Below are 23648 nucleotides of genomic sequence, written 5' to 3'. Positions count from 1 at the left end.
AGGTAATTCACTTAACCTTAGTCACCAGATTTCCTGACTGTTATACTACCATGAGCATCACAAAGCCAACAGCCTACAAGTAGTATTTCTTCTTGCTTTCGTAAAGGTAATTCACTTAACCTTAGTCTCGAGATTTCCTGACTGTTATACTACCATGAGCATCACAAAGCCAACAAGTAGTATTTCTTCTTGCTTTCGTAAAGGTAATTCACTTAACCTTAGTCACCAGATTTCCTGACTGTTATACTACCATGAGCATCACAAAGCCAACAGCCTACAAGTATATAGTCTTTCTTCTCGCTTTCGTAAAGGTAATTCACTTAACCCTAGTCTCGAAATTTCCTGACTGTTATATTACCATGAGCATCACAAAGCCAACAGCCTACAAGTATATAGTCTTTCTTCTCGCTTTTTTAAAGGTAATTTACCCTTAGTCTCCAGATTTGCTGAGTGGCCCTGTTTCCCTGAAGCATCCACGTGGTGTTGATGGACACAATGAACCCCGTGCCAACCAGGTTGATGCTGAACTTACCCTGTTGGTTATGAAACAGTGTTTTATTATTCTTCTTTTTTTTAAAAAGGCATGGAGGTTACGATACAAAAGTGTGCACGTTAAAACAAACAAACAAACAAACAAGCCACTACATTGGAACCCCCTTTTAAGACCTCCAAATTTAAGACTTCGAGATCCCCTTTTCTATCCATAACCTCTGTAAATTTGCCTCCAATTGTAAGACTCTCTCCTTTATAAGGCCATTCTTTCTTTCTTTCTTTATTTGGTGTTTAACGTCGTTTTCAACCACGAAGGTTATATCGCGACGGGGAAAGGGGGGAGATGGGATAGAGCCACTTGTCAATTGTTTCTTGTTCACAAAAGCACTAATCAAAAATTTGCTCCAGGGGCTTGCAACGTAGTACAATATATTACCTTACTGGGAGAATGCAAGTTTCCAGTACAAAGGACTTAACATTTCTTACATACTGCTTGACTAAAATCTTTACAAAAATTGACTATATTCTATACAAGAAACACTTAACAAGGGTAAAAGGAGAAACAGAATCCGTTAGTCGCCTCTTACGACATGCTGGGGAGCATCGGGTAAATTCTTCCCCCAACCCGCGTTTTTTTTTGTAAGGCCTGATTGTCTCAAATTTGTTGAGGTCTTAAAAGGGGGGTTTCACTGACTATCAGCATTATCTCATTCATCCCCTTCCCCCTCCCCTCCCCCTATTCTCATTTCAAAGAGGTAAAAAGGTCAGAACAGACACAGTGAGACACAGATAGTAATTATGCACAAAGGGGAGCTACCTCTATTGTCATCAGGAAAAGTACTACATTGCTCATCTATAAAAATAAAAATAAAAACCATATATACTACCAACCAAAACTCAGTAAAAATCAAATTATATTTTACTCTATTCAAAAGAAGCACAAGCTAGCCATATCTATCTACTGCATGAAAAGCTACAGAAAAACAACAACAACATCAATTAAAAATGAATAATTTCACTGCATATATAGACAATTCACCTATACCAAAAATCACGACAAAAAAACTTTTTAGTGCGTGTGTGTCTAATGTTATTTTTAACTCAAACATGCTATTTGATGACAGCCGACTGTGATCAATTATTGACTAAATGTCCCCTGCATAATTCAAGTCGATGTCCCTGCAGGCATGTCGCAATGTGTCTCTGAAGAGTCATAAAAATGCAATCCCATTACATTATCTAACAGAGGCATTGGCCGTGTGACACGAACAATGTCTACGGTGGGAAGTGTAGGCTAGCAGGTATGGGGGCGGCGATACACAGGGGTCTTTTAGGTGCATATCGTTGTCATCCTGGAATTTTGGCGTAACTCGATTCTTGGTGATTTTCATGCTTTTGTGCAGACTTATAATTGTAAATCATTCTCCATGAGAAATATTCTCTTAAATACGATTGACAGTTCTTTATTAAACATTATTTTACCTTTCTATCCATACCAGGTACAAATACAAACAATATTTCATTATAAAAATAATCAGTTTTGGCCTTCTCCTGAAAAGCTGTCAAAAACGAGTTGCGCCAAAATTCGGACGACATCGATATGCTACAAGTAATATGTGTGTGACGTGGGTGCATGTGTTTGTCTTTCTCGCTCTACAAACAGTTCACGGTGTCAATTAAGGTATTAGTCTGTGTTTTTCTTTACTGCTCTGTCGTACATTGTAACCCATCCCCCACCCCCATCCCCCACCCCCATCCCCCACACACACACACTTTTTTTTTATAAGACCTCAAAAATATGAGAAAATCAGAACTTAAAAAGGAGGTTAATTCTTATATTTGAGGTAAATTTACATTGGTTAAAAACAGAAAATCTGAGAAAGCAAAAGGGGAATTAAGTCAAATCATTTGGTCATAAAGGGGATGGGGGGGGGGGGGGGGGGTGTGTGTTCCACTGCATTCTACCAGAATTCATTCGTCTTGCAGTTACATTGTCAGTCAATTTTAAAGTGTATATGTGTTTACAAGCTACTTGTCCTACTGCTGTGAACATACACCAAGCTATCCTTACAACAATGCACTCATATCTTCAGACTAATGAAGTTGCAAATTGACAGCAGGAATCTAAAAAATAATACCAAAGTCATAGCCTAGTAATTGCTGAAGTGAACAAACGTACATTTATAATAAAATTACCTGTGGACAAGTATTGGAGCTGTAGCAGTCACCCGCTGTACCAAATGGAATGAATTTGCCACCATGGACATAGCTGAATGCACCGTCGTTCACTGAAAACCACATGACAAGGGGAAGCTTGTGAAACATTTGTCTTTTAGGCACCCAAAAACTAACAATGTGGGCCTCACAACACAAACACAGACAGAGGTGACCACACAGACAGTCACACGCACAGATATATAAACACTACCAATACCATGCACTGCAATAAGTCAATATTTTGATTAATATTTTTGACATCTAATGTCATTGTTGTCTAACCTTTGGCTTTTACATTATCCTCTGTACTACTGTCAAACTTTAGTTTTTTCCTTCTTCCGTGATTTTGTTTGCTTGTTCCTGTCAATAAAGGTTTTAATCCTTGTGTATCTGTGTGTGTGTGTGTGTGTGTGTAGGTGTGTGTGTGTGTGTGTTTTCTGTGCAAATCTGTGTTGTTTGCATGAGTGTATGCACACCTGTATGTGCACCTGATTGTGTAAATGATACTTACCAAAGATTCGCAGTGTGTTGAGATCAATCCTAACTTTGGAGTAGGTTGTGTTTCCTGCTTGGCGGTACTTCTTCACACGGCAGAGATCACAGTTTTCTGGTCGAGTTCTGTTATAGGGGCAGGTAGCATGACGTCGAAGTCTGAAACAGAAGAAGAAAATTGCAGATAAAACAGAGAATGTCAGAACGAACACCATGTTATTGCAACGATGTAAAGTTGGAGATATAGACTGTAGCAGGTAAAGTGAATTTATCTACTGAAAGTGTGACCTTGTTTTCAAATTTGACCATAGAAAAGCGGAAACCACCGTACAGTTGCATGCTAGCAAACAAGCCCATCAGATAGCCAGTTACACAAAGACATAATCAGACATAGCCATGCAGCCGGAGACACAGTCTCTGCCGGCCAGCTGGACAGACAGACAGACAGACACTCATACAAACACAGCCAAAAAAGAATACTGACCTCTCACCGTAGACCTCAGCGAAGTTGGCACTCTCACCAGATGGCAATGACAGGTACTCTATAGGTGTTGGTTTGCGCATGTCCTTGCAGTAAACCTGAAACAGTGTGGTATTCATTGATGTACGTCTTTGTTCATGATTTAAATCGATTATGGTCATGTAAGCTAATTATCTTCAAATGTCTGCAAAATGGTTGTTTTCTTTGCTGTATTTCTTTCTTTCTGTTCTTTCCCTCTTTGCCCCATAACCCCCCCCCCCCCCTTCCAAATCTCACATAGAGCAAGGTACATGTATTTATTATTTTCTTTGATTCATATAAATCTCAAGATTTAAATTAGAACAGGTATCTTTATCTTTAAATGTCCAGTTACCAAATGTGCAGACTTTCTTTTTCTGTCTTTCTTTCTTTTTTGTCCCCCTCCCCCAACAATCAATCGTTTCGTTTCACAGACTTTACATCAGTTTTATTCATACAAAAAAATGCACCAACTGCTGATTCTCTCCCTTGACGTACAATATGTTGCGAAACAGGAATATTTATTATGCTCTTGATGATAGTTCACAGAAATGTCTGTGTGTGTGTGTGTGTGTGTGAGGGGGTTTAATATGAGAGAGAGAGAGAGAGAGAGAGAGAGAGAGAGAGAGAGTGAGAGAGAGAGAGAGAGAGAGAGAGAGAGAGAGAGAGAGAGAGAGAGAGAGAGAGAGAGAGAGAGAGAGAGAGAGAGAGAGAGAGAGAGAGAGAAAAGTAATCGAAATTTAGAATACTTTTTTTTTAAATGCAGTAGGATTACCCCCCTTTCAAATCAAAGAACTGTGCTTTGTTGCATGATTTTTCTTTGAAAGAAAGAATAACATCCACACATTTGTCTTACTTTTGTATTCTATTCTCTCTTTTCATTATGGTTTTGCGAAATTCTAAAATGAACTCTTGGATCATGCAAGAAAACAGGCTCGCATGTTTAACTTATTGTCTCCCAGGTACGGATATATGATCCGTACCCACTCATATGGCTCTATCTGACCTGGTACGGATATATCTGCTCAGACTGTTACCTTCAGTCGCTTCCTGTAACGTCAATCTAACACCTGCATTCCAGCGTGTTGATACACAGTTACTACACAGTTACTACAATTCTGAGTGACCTGCTGCAGCACAGCTGGTCTCGGCTAAAAAAAACTTGGTTAACATAGGTGGGGTAGAAAGCGTTAAGAGCAGTCTCAGTTATTCCAGAAATGTCCTTGTTGGTAATACTTACTGTGACAAGCTGGTTGTCTACTTGGATTTTATAGTCTCCATCCCTTCTGATTGTTGTCAGCTCTTTGAGCTCCTTACAAGATCGTGCATAACCTGAAACCAAGACTCAAGTTATTTCAATTCTGCAGGATATTGGCAAAATGTAATTAATGTCCATTGCCCATTTTATGCTGCACCAGGACAACAATACTCTGTTGTTCTACCACAGCCCATAAAAACTTTGACAAAGTTGTAATTGAAATTGTGAGTCAATATGGGGTGTATTTTATACAGTGGAACCCCCCTTTAAGTCCCCCCCGATTTGGGACTTCCTCCATTTTATTACCTTACTTTTTCAGATTTTCTGTTGTAACCCTTTGTAAATGTATTTCCATTTTATGACTCAGTCCCTTTTCAAATCTCAGGTTTTCTCTGTAAAAAGGGGGTTCCACTGTACTGAAAGGTAGATCAACTTTTAATCCTCTTCATTAGGGTTGAATTTTTTCTGTTATTCGTCAAAAGCATTAGATAATTTATTCACCTCGATCACAGTATTCTAATATGATACTCACAGGGTCCGCTGTAGCACTGTCTGCGTTTGGGTGGGCGGTACAGTCTGAGACACTGATTGCTGTCCACTCGCTGGCCGTCACGATCCATGCACGTCACGCGGCGACGCTCCCAACCCATGCCACACTTTGCCGAACACTACCCAACACAAGCAGAAAAGAACACATTGCTAAGAATGCTAATTTGAAATAAATAAAAATTAAAAAAATTAAAAATAAAAAGATTGCTTCTTAATTTTGTGCTCATATTCACTGTTGTACTTATGTTCAGCTACATAAATGAATATGCGCTGCAGAAGATAAATTCCTCCTCATGTAACCGAACATGTTCACCATTACAGATCTGTTCAGGTTGTTACATGTGATGAAAGCATCATTCAACGGGAACATGTCAATACGTCCCAATACCATTACGTCCCAGTACCATTACGTCCCAGTACCATTACGTCCCAGTACCATTGCGTCGACACGCAATTTTGTTGGGACGCAATGGTACGGGACGCAATGGCACTGGGACCCAATGGTATTGGGACCCAATGGAATTGCTTAATGGGACGCAATGAGACGGCATTTTTTTGGGACGCAATGGAACTGGGACACAATGGTACTGGGACGTATTGGCATGACCCCCATTCAACTCAGACACACACCAAAAATCGACAGCCTCTCATTCTAACTCTTCGTTTTATGTGTGTGTTAAATAGGTTCCCAAGGATTATAGCTGTAAGACAGGACCATATGGACCTAATGCTACCATTTTTGGGGTGTGTTAATTATAAAGATTTTGAGCTCAAAATCAAATCAGAGTACTCTATCTCAAATACACTGACAGTAAAAGGACACTCACTGTTCCCCACTCGCCAACATTCCAGTGATACTTGGCGCGACAGTCTCCGTAGTTACAGTAGCGGGCGAAAGGGGGTCTGTCTTCTGGCCCGCACCCTTCATGGTCTTCGCCGGGTAGAATCCACCCTTCTTTCGTCACCGCCTGACACACCACTGTTCTCATCTGCTGGCCTTCCCCGCATGTTGTAGAACACTAAAGATAACAACAACAACAAGAACAAAAATTAGTCCTGTTCTGTTGGAGACTAGTTTAAATGATACTGTACAAATAATACGCACATTTTTTAAATGCTCTATGTTTGGAAGATTATGCAATCGATAGTAATACATACAGACACAGACACGCACGCACACACACACTCTCCCAGAGACACACACACACACATACAAATCTATCTCTTTCTGTCTGTCTGTCTGTCTGTCTGTCTCTCTCTCTTAGTTTCACACATACTCTTTAAAATTCGTAAATTAAAAAAAGACTTACAGGACTCCAAGGACCAGTGTTCCAGATGTATGGACAAGGGAACTCGGAACAACGACGTCTTGTTTTAGGTTTGGCTTTGTCATCACAGAGGTGGGAAGACACTTCCATGCCTTGGCGATGGCTGCATTTGACTGGGCGATGCTTGCGACCGAAGCCACAGGTCTTGGAACACTGTTAAGTAATACACCAAAACATACTGAGTAAATGCATGGTTTGCTGCGTTTGGGGTGTTTTTGTTTTTAAATTACCGTAGGTGGAAAATTAAACAAAATATTGACTCTGTGAATTACTTACTTAACATACACACATACATGTACAATGTATACACAAAAACACACTGTAATTCTAAGACCAACTATACATCCCTTAAAACTTGTAAAGTACAGCAGAATTAAGTCCACAAAAACTTCAACCAATTCCACAACTGTTATAACAACTAGTCCTATACACTATTCTTCTTTTTGTACTTTCTGCCTTCTAATTTTTTTCCATGCTCAACATAGCAATTAAAAATTATTAAAATTTAAAATAAAAAAACCTTTTATAAATATTTATAAAATTCATTAATGTATTTATTTATTTATTCATTCATTCATTCATTCATTCGTTTATTTATTATTTTATTACATGTATTGTTTTTTGTTTTGTTTACCTCAGACCATGCTCCTTCTTTCCATACGTAGAGTGAGCAGTCCTTGCGCTTGCAGGGTCGCATCTCTTTGGGTTGAGTCTGTCTCGGACACAGGGCAGGCGAGACTTTCTCCCTGTTGCGATTGCGACACTCGATATCCCGGGTTTTTAATCCCTCTCCGCATGTCACAGAGCACTGAAAGTAGATTATATAAAAAAAAATACAGGTCACAATAATCGTTAAGTAAAAAACCCAACACACATGGGAACGCAATGAACGAGTTCCTTCTCTGATGTTTATAGCCTAACTTTTAGGTTCATATGCACTGTGTGTGTGTTAAAATGATGACATTAATAAAAAAAATAAAAAAAACATGATAACGTAATGAACAATTTTTGCTCTGTTCTTTTTACATTTAGTCAAGTTTTGTTTAAGTTTGGACTCACTTTGTAGGTGTTTAAAACACACTAGCATACATATAAAAGAGCAAGTGCTTAAAGAGGAAAACATCTGTTTAAAAAGGGAGACAGATTTGTGATTTTTTTTCCAGAGAGATATATATATAGAGAGAGAGAGAGAGAGAAAAGGGGGGGGGGGGGGGGGGGAAGGGGGCACAGATAGTCAAAGAGATGGTCTGAAAAGATGACAGTGTGTGATACGTGAAAAGGAAAACTTGATTCAATGTTCTGTTTTTCTGCCGGTTACACAGAAAGATGTACATAGAAAAGATCAACAGAGAGACAAACGGACAAATGGACGGATGTAGAGGGAGACAGAAAAACAGCCAATGTTAGGAAAGGGCCCTGAGACACTGCTATTTGGTGATGAATACCGCTGTATCAAAGAACATTATGATTGGCATTATTATAATTGCAGACAGAAAACACACACACACACACACACACTGTCACACACACACACACAGTGCCACTCACACACACAGTGCCACACACACACACACACACACACACACACACACACACACACAGTGCCACTCACACACACACACACACACACACACACACACACACACACACACACACACACACACACACACACACACACAGCTTCACATGATATTGTTCAACCCTTACCTTGCTCCATTTTCCCTTCTTCCACTTGGGGCACTGGCCAGCAGCGCAGCGTTTGGTGTTACGAGGTTTGGGAGCCTTGCACAGATCGTAGCTTACAGATGTCCCCTTCCTGTCTTGGCATCTTATGTCCCTTCGCTGTTGACCCCGGCCGCAGGTCACAGAACACTGAACGAGAGAAAACAGCAGTGATGAAAGATGCAAATAATAATAATATGGACACTAATTATTAATCGCCCCTTGTCACCAGAGCTCACGGCGATGTACAATAGCAACAGCGTGCACACACACACACACACACACACACACACACACACACACACACACACACACACACACACTAAATACAGTTTGTGGCTAACAATACTATGAAAACTATTCTTAAAAACTCTCACCTATAAGCAAACGAACAACAATAACAACACCACAAATACAATAAATGCGTGAAGTCAACAAATACATTATACAAACAAGTCGCGTAAGGCAAAATTACTACATTTAGTCAAGCTGTGGAACTCACAGAATGAAACTGAACGCACTGAATTTTTTTTACAATGACCGTAGTCCGCCGCGTGTGCAAAACAGAGTGAAACTGACGAGCCTGTTCAGCGCGGTAGTGGTTTCGCTGTGCTGCATAGCACGCTTTTCTGTGCCTCTCTTCGTTTTAACTTTCTGAGCGTGTTTTTAATCCAAACATATCATATCTATATGTTTTTGGAATCAGGAACCGACAAGAAATAAGATGAAATTGTTTTTAAATCGATTTCGGAAATTTAATTTTGATCATAATTTTTATATTTTTAATTTTCAGAGCTTGTTTTTAATCCAAATATAACATATGTATATGTTTTGGGAATCAGAAAATGACGAAGAATAAGATGAAATTGTTTTTGGATTGTTTAATAAAAAAATAATTTTAATTACAAGTTTCCTATTTTTAATGACCAAACTCACTCATTAGTTTTTAAGCCACCAAGCTGAAATGCAATACCAAACCCCGGCCTTCGTCAAAGATTGCTTTGCCAAAATTTCAATCAATTTAATTGAAAAATGAGGGTGTGACAGTGCCGCCTCAACATTTACAAAAAGCCGGATATGACGTCATCAAAAGTATTTATCGAAAAAAAGAAAAAAAACGTCCGGCGATATCATTCCCAGGAACTCTCATGTCAAATTTCATAAAGATCGGTCCAGTAGTTTGGTCTGAATCGCTCTACACACACACACGCACAGACAGACAGACAGACACACACACACACACACACACACACATACACCACGACCCTCGTCTCAATTCCCCCTCTATGTTAAAACATTTAGTCAAAACTTGACTAAATGTAAAAAGCCCACTGAAACTAAATACTGAAAAGTTCATGGAAAATACAACAACTTATGAGGACTTCAGTTCAGGTGCTGTGTTTCTCGACTTTAAAAAAGCGTTTGATCTTGTTGATCATTCAATTCTATTGAAGAAATTACAGTTGTATGTCAGAAACAGTTCAGTGTGTAACTTCTTTGCTTCCTATTTACATGACAGATCTCAATATACTGCCCTAAACTGTAAAATATCTACTGAGGAGACTGTGAAATGCGGGGTGCCTCAAGGTTCAGTGCTTGGGCCGATCTTGTTCTGTCTGTATATCAATGATCTGCCACTGCACATTTCTGATAGTAATCAGTGTAAGAAGTGATTTTTTTGCTGACGATTCTTCTCTTCATGCAAGTGGAAAGTCTGTTCCAGTAATAGAGTCCTCCCTTCAAACAGCTTTAAATGATGTAAATAACTGGTGTAGTGCTAATGCTATGCTTGTCCATCCAATAAAAACCAAAAGTATGGTAATTGCAACCAGACAAAAACACCAGATTTCTCCACTCAAACTAAATCTTACCATTGGTACGCAATCAATTGAACAAGTTCAACAGCATCGCGTTTTAGGGGTAATTATTGATTGTGAATTCAAGTGGCAGGCACAATTACAGCATATTTGCAAGAAAGTAGCCAAGAACGTTTTCCTCCTATCCAAGTTAAAGCAATTTACGGACAGAAGGACTCTGGAAATGTTCCACCATGCTCATGTAATGCCTCACATTAATTATGTTTCGACGCTCTGGGATGGCAGCAGTAATGTCCACTTGAAAAAGTTAGACTCTCTCTATCGTCGCTCGGCCAAACTCATCGTAAAGGATAATGCCTCAACAGATATGAAATTAAAAATGCTTAACTTTGTTCCACTGGAAAAGCATCTCAAGTTAAAAAAAGCCATTTTCATGCATAAATTGTATTACGGTAAAGTGCCGATTTACATTACATCATTATTTAATAAAGCTACCCACAGATATGGGTCGGTCAACTTGATCCCACCGATTCCACGAATTGATCTGTATAAGACCAGTCTTGCTTTTTTGGGTACTTCAGTTTGGAATTCGCTTCCATCATCCTTTAAGCACTTAAAGTCATTAAAAAGTTTTAAAAAATGTGTTAAAAACCACTTAATGTCTGAGTAGTTTAACGCCTTTTGATTTACCACACTTAGTATTACGTCAAAGATATGCTGTGCATTGTATGTTCTGAACATATTTTTGTTGTACTATTGCTACATGTTCGATTGTTACCAGCTTGTATTTATAATTACCTGCATAGTATGCATTTGATTTTATGAATAACCACATATGTATGCTCTTCATGCCTCATCTTCATCATCATGATTATCATCATCATCATCATCATCTTTATTATCACGTGCTGAAGTTTTCCGACCTCCTTTTGTTGGTTAACTTTAAAAAAATTTAATTTTTAATTTTTTAATTATATAATTGTGTATCTATGCGTCCCAAGGACAGATTGTAAGAAAAGGCGTAGCCTTAAATCTTAATCGTTGTTAAATAAAGTTCAATTCAATTCTCTCTCTCTCTCTCTCTCTCTCTCTGGGTGGATGGATGTGTGTAAATAATCGAAATGTATGTTTCCTGCTTTCAGACATTCAAAGTTGAAAACCCCACTTAAAAACGAATCTTACACTAGAAACTTGAAATAAGCCATGGAACACCTACAAAGTCAATAGGCCGTGAAAAGTAGGATATGCGCCGAAATGGCTGCGATCTGCTGGCCGGTGTGAATGCGTGATGTATTGTGTACAAAAATTCCATCTCACACGGCATAAATAAATCCCTGCGCCTTGAATATGTGCGCGATATAAATTGCATAAAATAAAACAACAAAAAATAAAAAAATAAATCCCTGCGCTTAGAACTGTACCCACGGAATACGCGCGATATCAGCTTCATATTGATTGATTGATTGAATAGTTCAGCTAGGCCTACCTGAAATCACTCCGCTAGGTTACATGGCGTGTACACATCAGTACACTTAAATGAACAAGCACGGGGGGAGGGGGGGGGGGAGGGAAGGCGTGGATAACTTTAATTAGAGACCAGTAGACTGACACTGACTGACCGGGGCTGGCCTTTTCCAGCCCAAAGGACATCAAAATCGGTCACTGACTGATCCAGGTGAGTCTTTTCACGGGTTAGTTAGTTTCTGTTCCTCAGACGGCTGACGTTGCAAAACCAGTAGTAAATGCTTCCGGGTTTACTGAAGAGACTAAGAAGAAGATTTGACCATGCTCTCTGGTACAGTGGTACCCCCTTTTTTAAGACTGACCATCGAAAATCTGATTAAAACTGAAGAAGGTAAATTTACAGAGGCCGGTTATGAGCAAACAATGAAAATCTCAGTCAGTGTAATGAGGGACATGCCGTCTTCTTCTTCCGTTTAGCAACCACGGTCATAAGTGACCATTACTGTTGCATACAGACGGGTTCTACCAAACAGCAAGACGGGGTGGGGATGGAAACGGAGGGGGTGCAGGCAGCAGAAAACCTGCACTCGGGAGGTGTGGAGGGCACTCAGTGTTGATAAACACTCCCCCAGACTACGACACCGGAAGGTTCAGGTAAAAACTGGGGAAACACAGGCTATTGCCAGACTGTAACTCACAGGCACAGACATCCTCTCACCCACATCATTCTCACCCGCCGTTCTTCGAACTCAGACGGTCGGTATGTTAGTCATAAAGTTGCCAAAAAGAAAGACAATTGTGCAACAGTTGCCTTGAAAAAGCTTCTAATATTCCGCATCTGAGCTTTTCCATTTGCGCAAAACTGACTAACGACAAGTCAGGTATTTGCACTTTCAGGTGGTGGTGCAGTTGTACTGTTCAAAAGGAGGGAGTGGAGCTGGGGGGGGGGGGGGGGGGGGGGGCGGGATGTTGGTCGCAGCTAGGCGGTAGTGGGATGGGAATTGGTATTATTCTGGACCTTGGTCACTCAGTGTGACACATGCTTGAACAAATGTGGCGTTCCTGGTCTTGCAATGCACTCCCACCCCACCCCACCCCACCCCCAAATAAATAAATAAAATAAAACAGCGAGGCCATTTTATGTTGTGATTATATGATGAACATACTATCAACGAAACTGAACACGAGAAGGTGTCTCACTGTCACTGAACACTTCTGAGTCAGAGGTCCGTTTCACCAATTACCTCTTTCACTTTTCAGTTTCGATAATCGATCCTCGTCCGACCATTTTCAGAAACTGAGACACTTTGTGTGCCTGTGGTGTAGAAAAGTGGGCTGCTGGTCCCACAAATGCAATGCCAGACAGTACGGAATGCGAACAATTGCAAGTCACAGACAAACTGCATGAGACATAATACGTACACGTCTGAGGTGAAATTGGCACTTTCGTGGACATGGCCCTCTGGCGTCAAGTTGGGCACAGAAAACTGAGGAAGGCGGCAAATACTTAATTAAACATGCATTCTTCCCCGTGTGAACGATCATTTAGTAGCCTACACCCTTTGATTGTACAGTAAAACCTCCCACGGTAACGACCTTGAAAATGCCCAGAAAAATCGGTCGTAAAAAGGAGGGGTCTTTATTGGGAGTTTGGGAGGTATAATTTTGTTCACAGCGGTGGCAACTGTTGGGCAGTTCAGTCTTAAAAGTTGTGTCCGTTATCCTATTTTTGTTCCCATACGATGTGCATATGTATAAGCATGATGTACGTGCATACACCAGCGCACAGACGGGCAGACATAACACAAACACACACACACACACACACACACACTTGCGCGCGCGCAGTCTCATCATGTATTAATAGGTAAAACTCCGTGATTGACCCCGGGTAAGAAGGTCAGTGTCGGTAAGTGTAACCTGGGACAGGAAGAGTTTTCTCTCAGACATCAAAGGAGACCGTCCCATAGGTAAAACTTGCTCATTGGCAAGTATTGGTCATTGACCCGAGGTCTCAGTTGATGAGCACACACTCACAGCATACGCACACAGCAATTCATTAATGAGTTGTCGTTCTAACTGCCCCTACCCCCCCCCCCCCCCCCCACCCCTACTTCGAGGGCAGTCCTTCAATTGTGACAGCAATAGGTGAGAAGATGACAGCCGTAGGCCACTGGACTTGTAGTCTACTGACTACAGACTACCACGCCTGACTCTTGATGCGTGACTAATGGCGTGCGTGTTCCGCGTGTGCTGCGTAATTACGAACTTTGACACTCACTGGTTAAAAGGTCAAAGTCGTTATTGACTCTAAGTTGGTAGGTCGGTCGTCGGAAAAAGGAGGGCGTCGTTCTTGGGAGGTTAGCTACAGTATGAAAAGCATCCGTGCCGAGAAATTCGGTCGGCAAAAGGAGGGGGTCGTTCTTGGGAGAGGTCGTTACGGGAGGTTCCACTGTAATTTGTGTTCCTTATGTGGTAAAACGAGACATTTTTAATTTCCAGGTGTTGTAAAGCTTTGTCTACCTATCACAAATTTGTCGAGAAATGAGATCATCCTTTCACTTGAACAAATTTCAAAAATCAACTGCCTGATTGCTTTTTTATGGGGGCGAGGACGCCCCCATTCTATACGGATAGTTTCGAGGTTGACCATGGGCAGCGCCATTTTGTTGTGAAATACGTCATCAGTTTGTGTACACAGGAAGTTGTGACATCCGTCACCCTATGGGAGGGGTGACGTCAAAATTGTTCATCTGTAGAAAGTTGTGAAATCCGTCACCCTATGGGAGGGGTGACGTCAAAATTGGTCATCACAGAGTTTGTGTAACACAGGAAGTTGTGAAATACGTCACCCTATGGGAGGGGTGACGTCAAAATTGTTCAACAAAAACATGATATGTCGCATTGTGCAGGGTCAACTGCAACAAACTCAAACCGAGCCATTCATACCTAGCTGTATTTGAGTGACTTATATACCCGACATTTTTATTTCTTATTTTTAGCACAGGTGTAGGAAAAATCATGAACCAAAATGTTATTTATTTTCTAATTTAACATTTTTTTTACAAATATGACCATGGTCTTTTAAACATACAGTGACATTAAACATTGTTATGTTAAAAAAAAGAAAAAAGAAAACAAGCTTTTGTGCACAAATCAGAAAATACATTGTACATTTTACCTACAGGCCAAACCGTGAGTGTCTGTGGCAAAGCCCGACCCAGGAAATTGCACTGATTTTATATTTAGATCAGAGAGAAATTGTCAAGAACAGGCGCTTGCATTTGGATGTGTCCAATGATAGTAGGTTTGGTTGTGATCAATCAGAATAATGTAGGAATAAAAATGTATGACAGTTTAGTATGATGACATGTAATTCACATATGCTGAAATATGATATTATACATCATGTAATATTATTATGGCTGTTGCCATGACCATGAAACCCAACAAAGGTTTAATGTAATGTAATTCAAAATACCAAAACCGAGCACCTATTAATCTCGTCTTTGCGCGTGAAGATTGAGGCCGTCTGCCAGTAGCGGTTAGGTCATACAGTGGAACCCCTCTCTAGCGACCTTTAAAATGTTGACAAAAATCGGTCCTTGTGGAGGAGGGTCCTTACAGAGGGAGGGGGCGGAGTCAGGGGGCCACAAAGAAAGTCAGATTTAAAAAAAAAAAGAAAACAGAGAAGTTTGAGTTGCTGACGACCGTTCTCTCTGAAAGCAAACTGCTTCGATTTCATGTTTGTCCTTGGTGTCCACCAGTTCTGGTGCATGTACTACCCTGGCCAAGTTTCCTCTCAAGACATCAAAGAGACCGCCCCAGTATACTCTACAGCCTCTGGGCGAACCACCTCTCATAGCTAAAACTGGGTCAATGACCCCTGGGAAGAAGGTCAGTGTCTATAAAAATTTTACTCCTAGGCCTGCGGCCAGGGGGGGGGGAGTATACCGGTACCATTTGAGAATCAGACCAAATGAGAATTGAACCATTTGAGAACATCCTTTTTTTTTCAATCACTACATCGAAGGCCTGCGGCCCGGGGTTCACATGGGTTGGTTTGTTTGTTTGTTTCAAACCCACACCCATATACACACATTTCCCATTTAAACCATTTGTCGGCCCCCTGTCGATATTTATCGACTAAGTTCCTTGTTTGTTGTTGCTTTTAGTTTGTGTGTGTGTGTGTGTGTGTGTGTGTGTGTGTGTGTGTGTGTGTGTGTGTGTGTGTGTGTGTGTGTGTGTGTGTGTGTGTGTGTGTGTGTGTGTGTGCTGAATTGATTTAGCCTATTGACACTGGTGTCAATTCAACCAAAACTTCCCACTCTGCGCAGACAGTTCAAGGAGAACGTTGTTCTTATCCTATGCAAACTGGGACAGGCTGATCTTCCTTAACCCAGTGTGGGATTTTCAGTGGGGCGACCACCCCCAACCCAGCGCGTCCCCGGGTGGCGGATAGGGCAACGGTCTTCAGATATGGAGATCAGCCGCTTGCGGCCGCGGACCAAACTGGCGGTGTTTCCTACCAGGGCGGAGTGGGGTAGCAGGCGGCACTGCTACCCCCTTTGAAATGCTCCATCGTCCATTGGCGGGACTCGTCTAATGCGATTAAGGGCGCATTAAAACCCTAGCTCCGGGTGGGATCCCGGCAAATCCTCCCCCCTGTGCTCTCAGGGTAGGACGTACGGGCCATGAGCTAAGGGTGAGGTAACCCCGACAGAAAACCCCGAATGCTGAAGACGGAGGACCCGGGCCGCACGGCGCATTCTAACAAACCACGGGTACACGCGCTTACGCAAATGATGACACAATCAACCAGCACAGATGGAAATGGCGCTCGCCCACTGAGGACCCCCCAGGGTGGAGCAGCGTCGGGTCCCATGCCTCAAAGGGACCCAGCCCCAACTACTGGAGGTCCCTCCCGTCCGTCTTGTCACGCCAGGGGACGCGGGAGGAGAGTGACTGGCACCACCACAACCAGGAAGAAGTGTGGCCGTCACCAACTCCCTTGCAGACCAAACTATATGGCAGTCGACAGGAGTTGGAGAAAACGACAACATTTATCACCAGTGCTGGACTGATCGTGTAACCTCTGCGAACGCCAAGAAGAAGAAGAAGATCCTATGCAAAAAAGGTGGTTGCGGACATGGTGGAATGGTTTTACATGAAAGAAAGGTACCTGGAATATGATAAGAAGAACGGCTTATAACACCGCTTTTAGAAACAGGTAACAAACATCCTCTGAACAAAAAGTGATGTAATAACTTTTCTGTAAAAACAAATCACATGCTTGCTTTGCACAATTCACTGAAAAACGTATCCTTCTTGTCCCTAACAGTCCCCCCCCCCCCCCCCCGTTTACATCATAATCTCGTCTTTTCCCAACTGTAAATAAGCGATTGATACCGAGATGCACAGCTTACTTACTGTTTGCATACATATGTCCCTTGCTTTTTTCCTCTTTAAATTATTATTATCTTGTTGTTGTTGTTGTTGTTGTTGTTGTTGTTGAGGGGGTAAGGATTGGAGTTGAACCAAAAAACAGCCTGACAGCTAGACAGATAAACAGGCTGGAAACCCTTATCGAGCCGTAAACCAGAACATTTTAATGTAATGCACTAGGCAAAATCGCATTGTAAGGGAGGATTGAGGAAGAACTAAATGAGTGTATGGGTTAGGCGGGACTGGGGTGAAGGGGAGAACTGAGGGGTGGTAGATGGTAACTTTACAAACCGCAGACACAGCCATTTTCTGTGTCTGTGTTGAGAAACAGGCAAGGCAATATGTGACCCAGACAAGTGCTGTGTCGGATCAACGAGGGCTGGGGTACATGTACCAATCTAGTGGCACTTTTCTGTGTGAAAGCGCGGTCATTCCGGTCTAGAAAAAAAAACCACCAAGCAACACAGGCCTACTTGTAACTGAATGTACGGCTTCAATGTACCCGTCTGTGGTAATCATAAATGAGCCAGAGCAGAGACTGGCCGGCTAGCCTCAGCTGCAGAGACGTGTGCTGATTTCAAAGTAAAGAGAAAGAGGTGAGACTAGTCAATATAAGAGCACAATAAAAACAAACAAACAAGTCGCGTAAGGCGAAATTACTACATTTAGTCAAGCTGTGGAACTCACAGAATGAAATCGAACGTAGTCCGCCGCTAGTGCAAAAGGCAGTGAAAGTGACGAGCCTGTTTGGCGCGGTAGCGGTTGCGCTGTGCTTCATAGCACGCTTTACTGTACCTCTCTTCGTTTTAACTTTCTGAGCGTGTTTTTAATCCAAACATATCATATCTATATGTTTTTGGAATCAGGAACCGACAAGGAATAAGATGAAAGTGTTTTTAAATTGATTTCGAAAATTTAATTTTGATCATAATTTTTAATTTTTTTTAATTTTCAGAGCTTGTTTTTAATCCAAATATAACATATTTATATGTTTTTTGAATCAGAAAATGATGAAGAATAAGATGAACGTAAATTTGGATCGTTTTATAAAAAAGTTTTTTTTTTTACAATTTTCAGATTTTTGATTAATTTTTAAGCCACCAAGCTGAAATGCAATACCGAAGTCCGGCCTTCGTCGAAGATTGCTTGGCCAAAATTTCAATCAATTTGATTGAAAAATGAGGGTGTGACAGTGCCGCCTCAACTTTTACAAAAAGCCGGATATGACGTCATCAAAGACATTTATCAAAAAAATGAAAAAAACGTCCGGGGATATCATACCCAGGAACTCTCATGTCAAATTTCATAAAGATCGGTTTAGTAGTTTACTCTGAATCGCTCTACACACACACACGCACACACACACACACACATACACACATACACCATGACCCTCGTCTCGATTCCCCCTCCATGTTAAAACATTTAGTCAAAACTTGACTAAATGTAAAAACAAAAGCAAAACGATTTTTTTTTCTCATTTCCAGGCTACTCTGAGACTAAAATTGGATCTCAGCCTGTTTTGGCTTTCGTTGACGATTACAGACTGGTATTTAAATCTCTCTTCTTCTCATTTTTATTTAAGGGTCATCGTGAAATGCGATCAGCTAAATATCAGCTAAATGCAAAATCTGCCTACTGAAGCTTTTACACACACACATAATTCAAAAAAGAATGCTGTGTATACTGCATTGTCATATTTATTTAACGTATAGCACTTCGCTCGGACAGAACAGAACCCCATTCTCAGTTCCTGGAAGTATCGTAACCCAACATGTTTGCGAAACTTTTTTGATATGCTTAGAGAACGGGCACTGATGTTGAAGGTGGGCGGGGGTGGGGGCGAAGGCCAGCTCCCGCTGTGGCTATCATTTTGGTCAGCACTCAGAAAATAGCTGACCTGGCATGAGGTTATTACCTACTTCTGCCGCATACAACTTCAGTGGCTTTAAAGAGACAAGAGTCGAGCCTACTTTTTTTCTTTTTCGTAATTTTTCCTGAAGTCAGAACTGATTACTTCCTGTATCAAAATTCCAACAAGGCCACCTCAGTATGAAGTAAACTCCCGAGGGCTGTGAACGAGGAGAGTGGGACCGCTGGCGAACTTGAACGTGAGTGGGACAGAAGAGTTTACTAAACCTTTTCCAGAAGAAAGACATTTTCTTCGAAAAATCATTGAACCAAATTTACAAAGCTGCACAACTGAGAAGCCAAAGGGGGTTAATGTTCTCCGCAGAATAAGCAGAGAGAGAGAGAGAGAGAGGCGGATGGTGGAAGAGAGAGAGACAGAGAGAGTGTGTGTCTTTAGACCCTCTAGCTTTTAAATCTTGGGAGACAGGTTGAGAAGTGACATACAGAAAAAAGCGTTTTGCACTTTCAACGGTTTCCAAGAGTGGATGCGCCGGTAGTGTGCCAGAAAAAGCTTAAAGATGCCATCCTCCTCGCGTAACCCATCATATGTAAACCATCACGTTCCAACTGAATTCATTTTACAGGTACATACTGGTGTCAGCTACGAAATAATTTCTGCAAAAATATTGCTATTGTCTCGGAAACTGCCAGGCTGTAGATGTTGGTGCTGTCCCAGTAAAAGGAATCATGTCTTATCCCCATTCTGATAATCATCGGTCCACGCTATCGCTCATGTCTCTCCGACAGGATGGATAATACACCCTTTTGGAGTCTCAGGCGAGAGGAAATCTCGCGTCGCGAGAAAATCCGCGCATGGCATGCTGGGATTGCAAATTGTACCAAACACGAGGTCTTCAGAAGAGGTACATTGCCGATTGCGTTCAAGTTTTCCCTCGTAAGCTCTTATCTCTTTGATATTTCTGTGGTTTTTGTCCCACGATAGTTTCATGATTTAAGCGGAATGGATCTCGAATGTGTTTGGTACAACGGAGCGCCCCCTGCCGCCAAAAAAGCCGCGCATGCGCACTCAAAACTCCGAAGGGGTGTATTGCTACGCAGAGTACAGAAAAAGAAAGTGTCTAAAAGCCGAAATCTATCAAAACAAGAATACAGAGTTATCTCCCATATGTATTTCGCTAATGTTTCTGATCAAAAGACGAAAAACGAACGTGATTGTAGAATGGCCGACTTCGACAGTGATCTCCGTTCTGTTCTTCACAGTTATGATAAAGACATCGTTCTAAGGTCAAAACACGTCGACATTTTGAGACTGCTGTGGGAAGGAGACCGTGATATTGTTGCATCACTCCCAACTGGTTACGGAAAAAAGTTTCGTCCGCTCCGTAGCCATTTTGTTATGATCACGTGACAAAGTTGATTATCACGTGACACTTTTGCCACATTTAGAGTTGTTTGCACAGTAAATACATCCGCGAAAGATAGCTCGCTTGAAACTGTCTTACATAACAATTCCTTTGTAATTTAAAATTTACACAACACCATGAAAAATCATCATTGACGATCGCGAATCTGCTTATATCAATAACACATTGCGAAAAGCTCTAAATATGTTAAAAAAAATTAAACAAAATCGATTTCCTCTCCAGAGAAGGAAAACAAAGGCATGCTGTCAGGGATAAATGAGACCCGAAGGGAAGTAACTCATTTTACCTGAGTTTAGGATGGTCGTATCCCCTGCAAAAGCCTGGAGAAATCTGTTCAATATTGCGATCTACGGCAAGGAAAGTATTTCTGGTGGGTTTAAACAAAAATTATTGAACACATTTTTAGAAATAAATTCATTACAAAAATTCCAAATCTGCACAGAAAGCAGTACAGATGTGGGAGAGTCCATATGCAGGGATGTTATTCTCCCATAAAAGATTGTTCAAACCTGGCCAGATCTGAGATGGTGAGCAACTTTTTTCACAGGAAGGATTGTGCCTTTAACCCCTAGAAAGACAGCCAAGCACCCCCACTCTATCACACGAGCCGAGCTTGGAGCAAGATGGCAAGCTGCACTGATTGTGCTTGTCGTGTCGACCGGAAGGTCGGGTTTAGATCTAAGGCATTCCCCGCAGGTAAACGTTCTGCACGTCTTGTTCTCATCAGTCTCTGCTGCCGACCACCTGTAACTGTGAACAACAGCAGGCGCTTGGAACTTGTGTGAATTACTCTCTCTCTCTCTCTCTCTCTCTCTCTCTCTCTCTCTCTCTCTCTCTCTCTCTATTTGGTGAGACTGGTTGAGAGGTGGACAAGTTGTGTCCATCGTGTGGTACCTGTACCTGTATCTTTCCCATCACCTCCCTCCCTTTCAACGATGCACCTTTTTACTGTGGTTATACCCCCACCCTGTCTCTCTCCTTCCGGCCTATCCTCAGTCTGTTCTCTTATGCTGTCATGTACACACACACACACACACACACACACACCCCTCCCCCTGTCAGTCTCGGCTTTGCTGGTGTATGCCGTTATTAGAATGTGTCTGCCCAGGTGCTCATTGTGTGTGTGTGTGTGTGTGTGTGTGATAACTCCATGTAGATTTTAAAAGTGTCCTACAGCCAACACCTATGCAACTCAATGACTAGAATGGTGCAACAGTATTTCAGTAACTCTCTCTCTCTCTCTCTCTCTCTCTCTCTCTCTCTCTCTCTCTCTCCGGCTCTCTCTCTCTCTTCTCTCTCTCTCTCTCTCTCTCTCTCTCTCTCTCTCTCTCTCTCTCTCTCTCTCTCTCTCAATAACATTGTTAATCTCTCCCTTTCTCTATCTATATCACACACACACACACACTGTGACAGACAGACACACACACACACTGTGACACACACACACACACTGTGACAGACACACACACACACACACTGTGACACACACACACACACTGTGAGCGTCTGAGCAGACAGGAAGCCAACAATCATCATCACCGATCAGTGCCAAGTGGGCAGACTTCACAGGTAGCGCCAGAGGTAAATGCAAGCTAGGGAAACCAAAGATCTTGTAGCCTACAAGATCTTTGGGGAAACTGCCAACAGATCTTGGTGGTTTACCTGTGCATCTACGTCTACTGACCCCACCCCCCCCCCCCCCCCTCCTTTGGCCAAAACTACAGACCCAGCTCAAACCGGATGACCAGTGGGCGGGGCTACGGACACCGGCTCCTGCCAGTGGCCTTGTAATTTGCATACCAGCTCCGCCCACTCCCACATGAGAGACCGCCAAAAAACAAAGATTTTTGTCGCTTGAAGGTGATTATAGGGGTTACATGAAATGGTTGACAGAGTGTACAGCTGAGAATAGGTGGAGGGGGTGAATTGAGACTGAGAGAGAAGGAGGAGAAGGTGGACGGGGGATGATTGCACATACCCTTCACTCAATTATTCACTGACGTAGCCGAAGGACCAATCACAACGCTTCGTCGCGTCAAGCCAGTGACCTCCCTTGGCATAGACGACAGGCGAACCCACCACCCACAAACGCCGGTGGGGTTAGGAAACAGTGCGATCTTGTGGGAGGTTGGGCCTCTGGGGGAAGGAGGAGAGACCGAGGGTGTGGGGGTTTGGAGGGGGGACACAGATGGATCAGATTTCCTCAGGGATCAAAGGTCATCCGGAGGAACTTTTTAAAAAATTCCAGGGGAAGCAGGGGCCACCACCCCAGCCGGTTAAAGACTGGCGCGGCAGCCGCCTGCTTCCCACATGTGAGGTACATACAAACACCATCATCATCATCATCCCCAAGCGCTTCTCTTCAGCCGTACTTGTACACTTCGCACAGGCAACAGTCAGCACTCTTTTCTGCTGTGCACACGGCTTTCCAGTTGAGGTTTTGGTCTTACAGCTTAGGCAAGTGTTCATTGCAAACACTGACTGATTTGGCATTCAAGACAGTTTGAAAACTAGACGAGGGACTTACTATAAATTATGCAGTCATGACTGTCTGGCATTTGTCCAAATAATGAAAATATTAAAGAAAACGTTGAAAATTTTAAGAAAAAGTGACATATTTCATCAACAATTAAACACGATAACACGTTCGCAGCATTCTTCAATCCTAGACTTTCAACGTCGCTCTTTCAAACAACCCTCAAAGAAACTGACAATAAAAATAATTATCATTAGCATTAATTACCACCTGATTTTAAAATAAAACGCCAAACAAATAATCACTTTAAGAATCAGCCATTGAGACTAACATTCAAAATTAGGTGATACATTCGAGATAGACAAAGTAAGCGGTGAGACTGTAAACTGACTTTACATTTTGAACCATACCGAACATATTACGAGTTTTAATAAGTTCAAATTAAGCAGCAATTATGTCAACGGCAGCCCCCCCCCCCTTCCCCCCAAAGAGAAAATATTCGCTAACGTGAAAAGGGTTACCACTTCCGGTTTTATACCTTCATAATGGAACTTCTCATTCAAGGTAATAAAGTTGCCTGACGCTAAATCTCA

General features: G+C 41.9%; 1 protein-coding gene across 1 annotated transcript in view; it reads right to left on the bottom strand.

Annotated features, from left to right (window-relative positions):
* LOC138965541 (A disintegrin and metalloproteinase with thrombospondin motifs 9-like) overlaps positions 1–23648 on the bottom strand; it is an 87444-nt gene that overhangs the window by 10451 nt on the left and 53345 nt on the right. The window contains exons 29-38 of the mRNA XM_070337724.1: positions 8543–8707; positions 7470–7643; positions 6818–6988; positions 6335–6526; positions 5491–5626; positions 4941–5032; positions 3686–3780; positions 3221–3360; positions 2689–2780; positions 429–533 (exon numbers count right to left, since the gene is read on the bottom strand). Coding sequence (XP_070193825.1) covers positions 429–533; positions 2689–2780; positions 3221–3360; positions 3686–3780; positions 4941–5032; positions 5491–5626; positions 6335–6526; positions 6818–6988; positions 7470–7643; positions 8543–8707 — 1362 coding nt within the window. The remainder of the gene's footprint in view (positions 1–428; positions 534–2688; positions 2781–3220; positions 3361–3685; positions 3781–4940; positions 5033–5490; positions 5627–6334; positions 6527–6817; positions 6989–7469; positions 7644–8542; positions 8708–23648) is intronic.

Source organism: Littorina saxatilis, linkage group LG4 (genome assembly GCF_037325665.1).
Source record: "Littorina saxatilis isolate snail1 linkage group LG4, US_GU_Lsax_2.0, whole genome shotgun sequence".
Taxonomy (NCBI): Eukaryota; Metazoa; Mollusca; class Gastropoda; order Littorinimorpha; family Littorinidae; genus Littorina; species Littorina saxatilis.
Note: the sequence above shows the minus strand (reverse complement) of the source record. Positions and strands in the feature narration are given on the sequence as shown.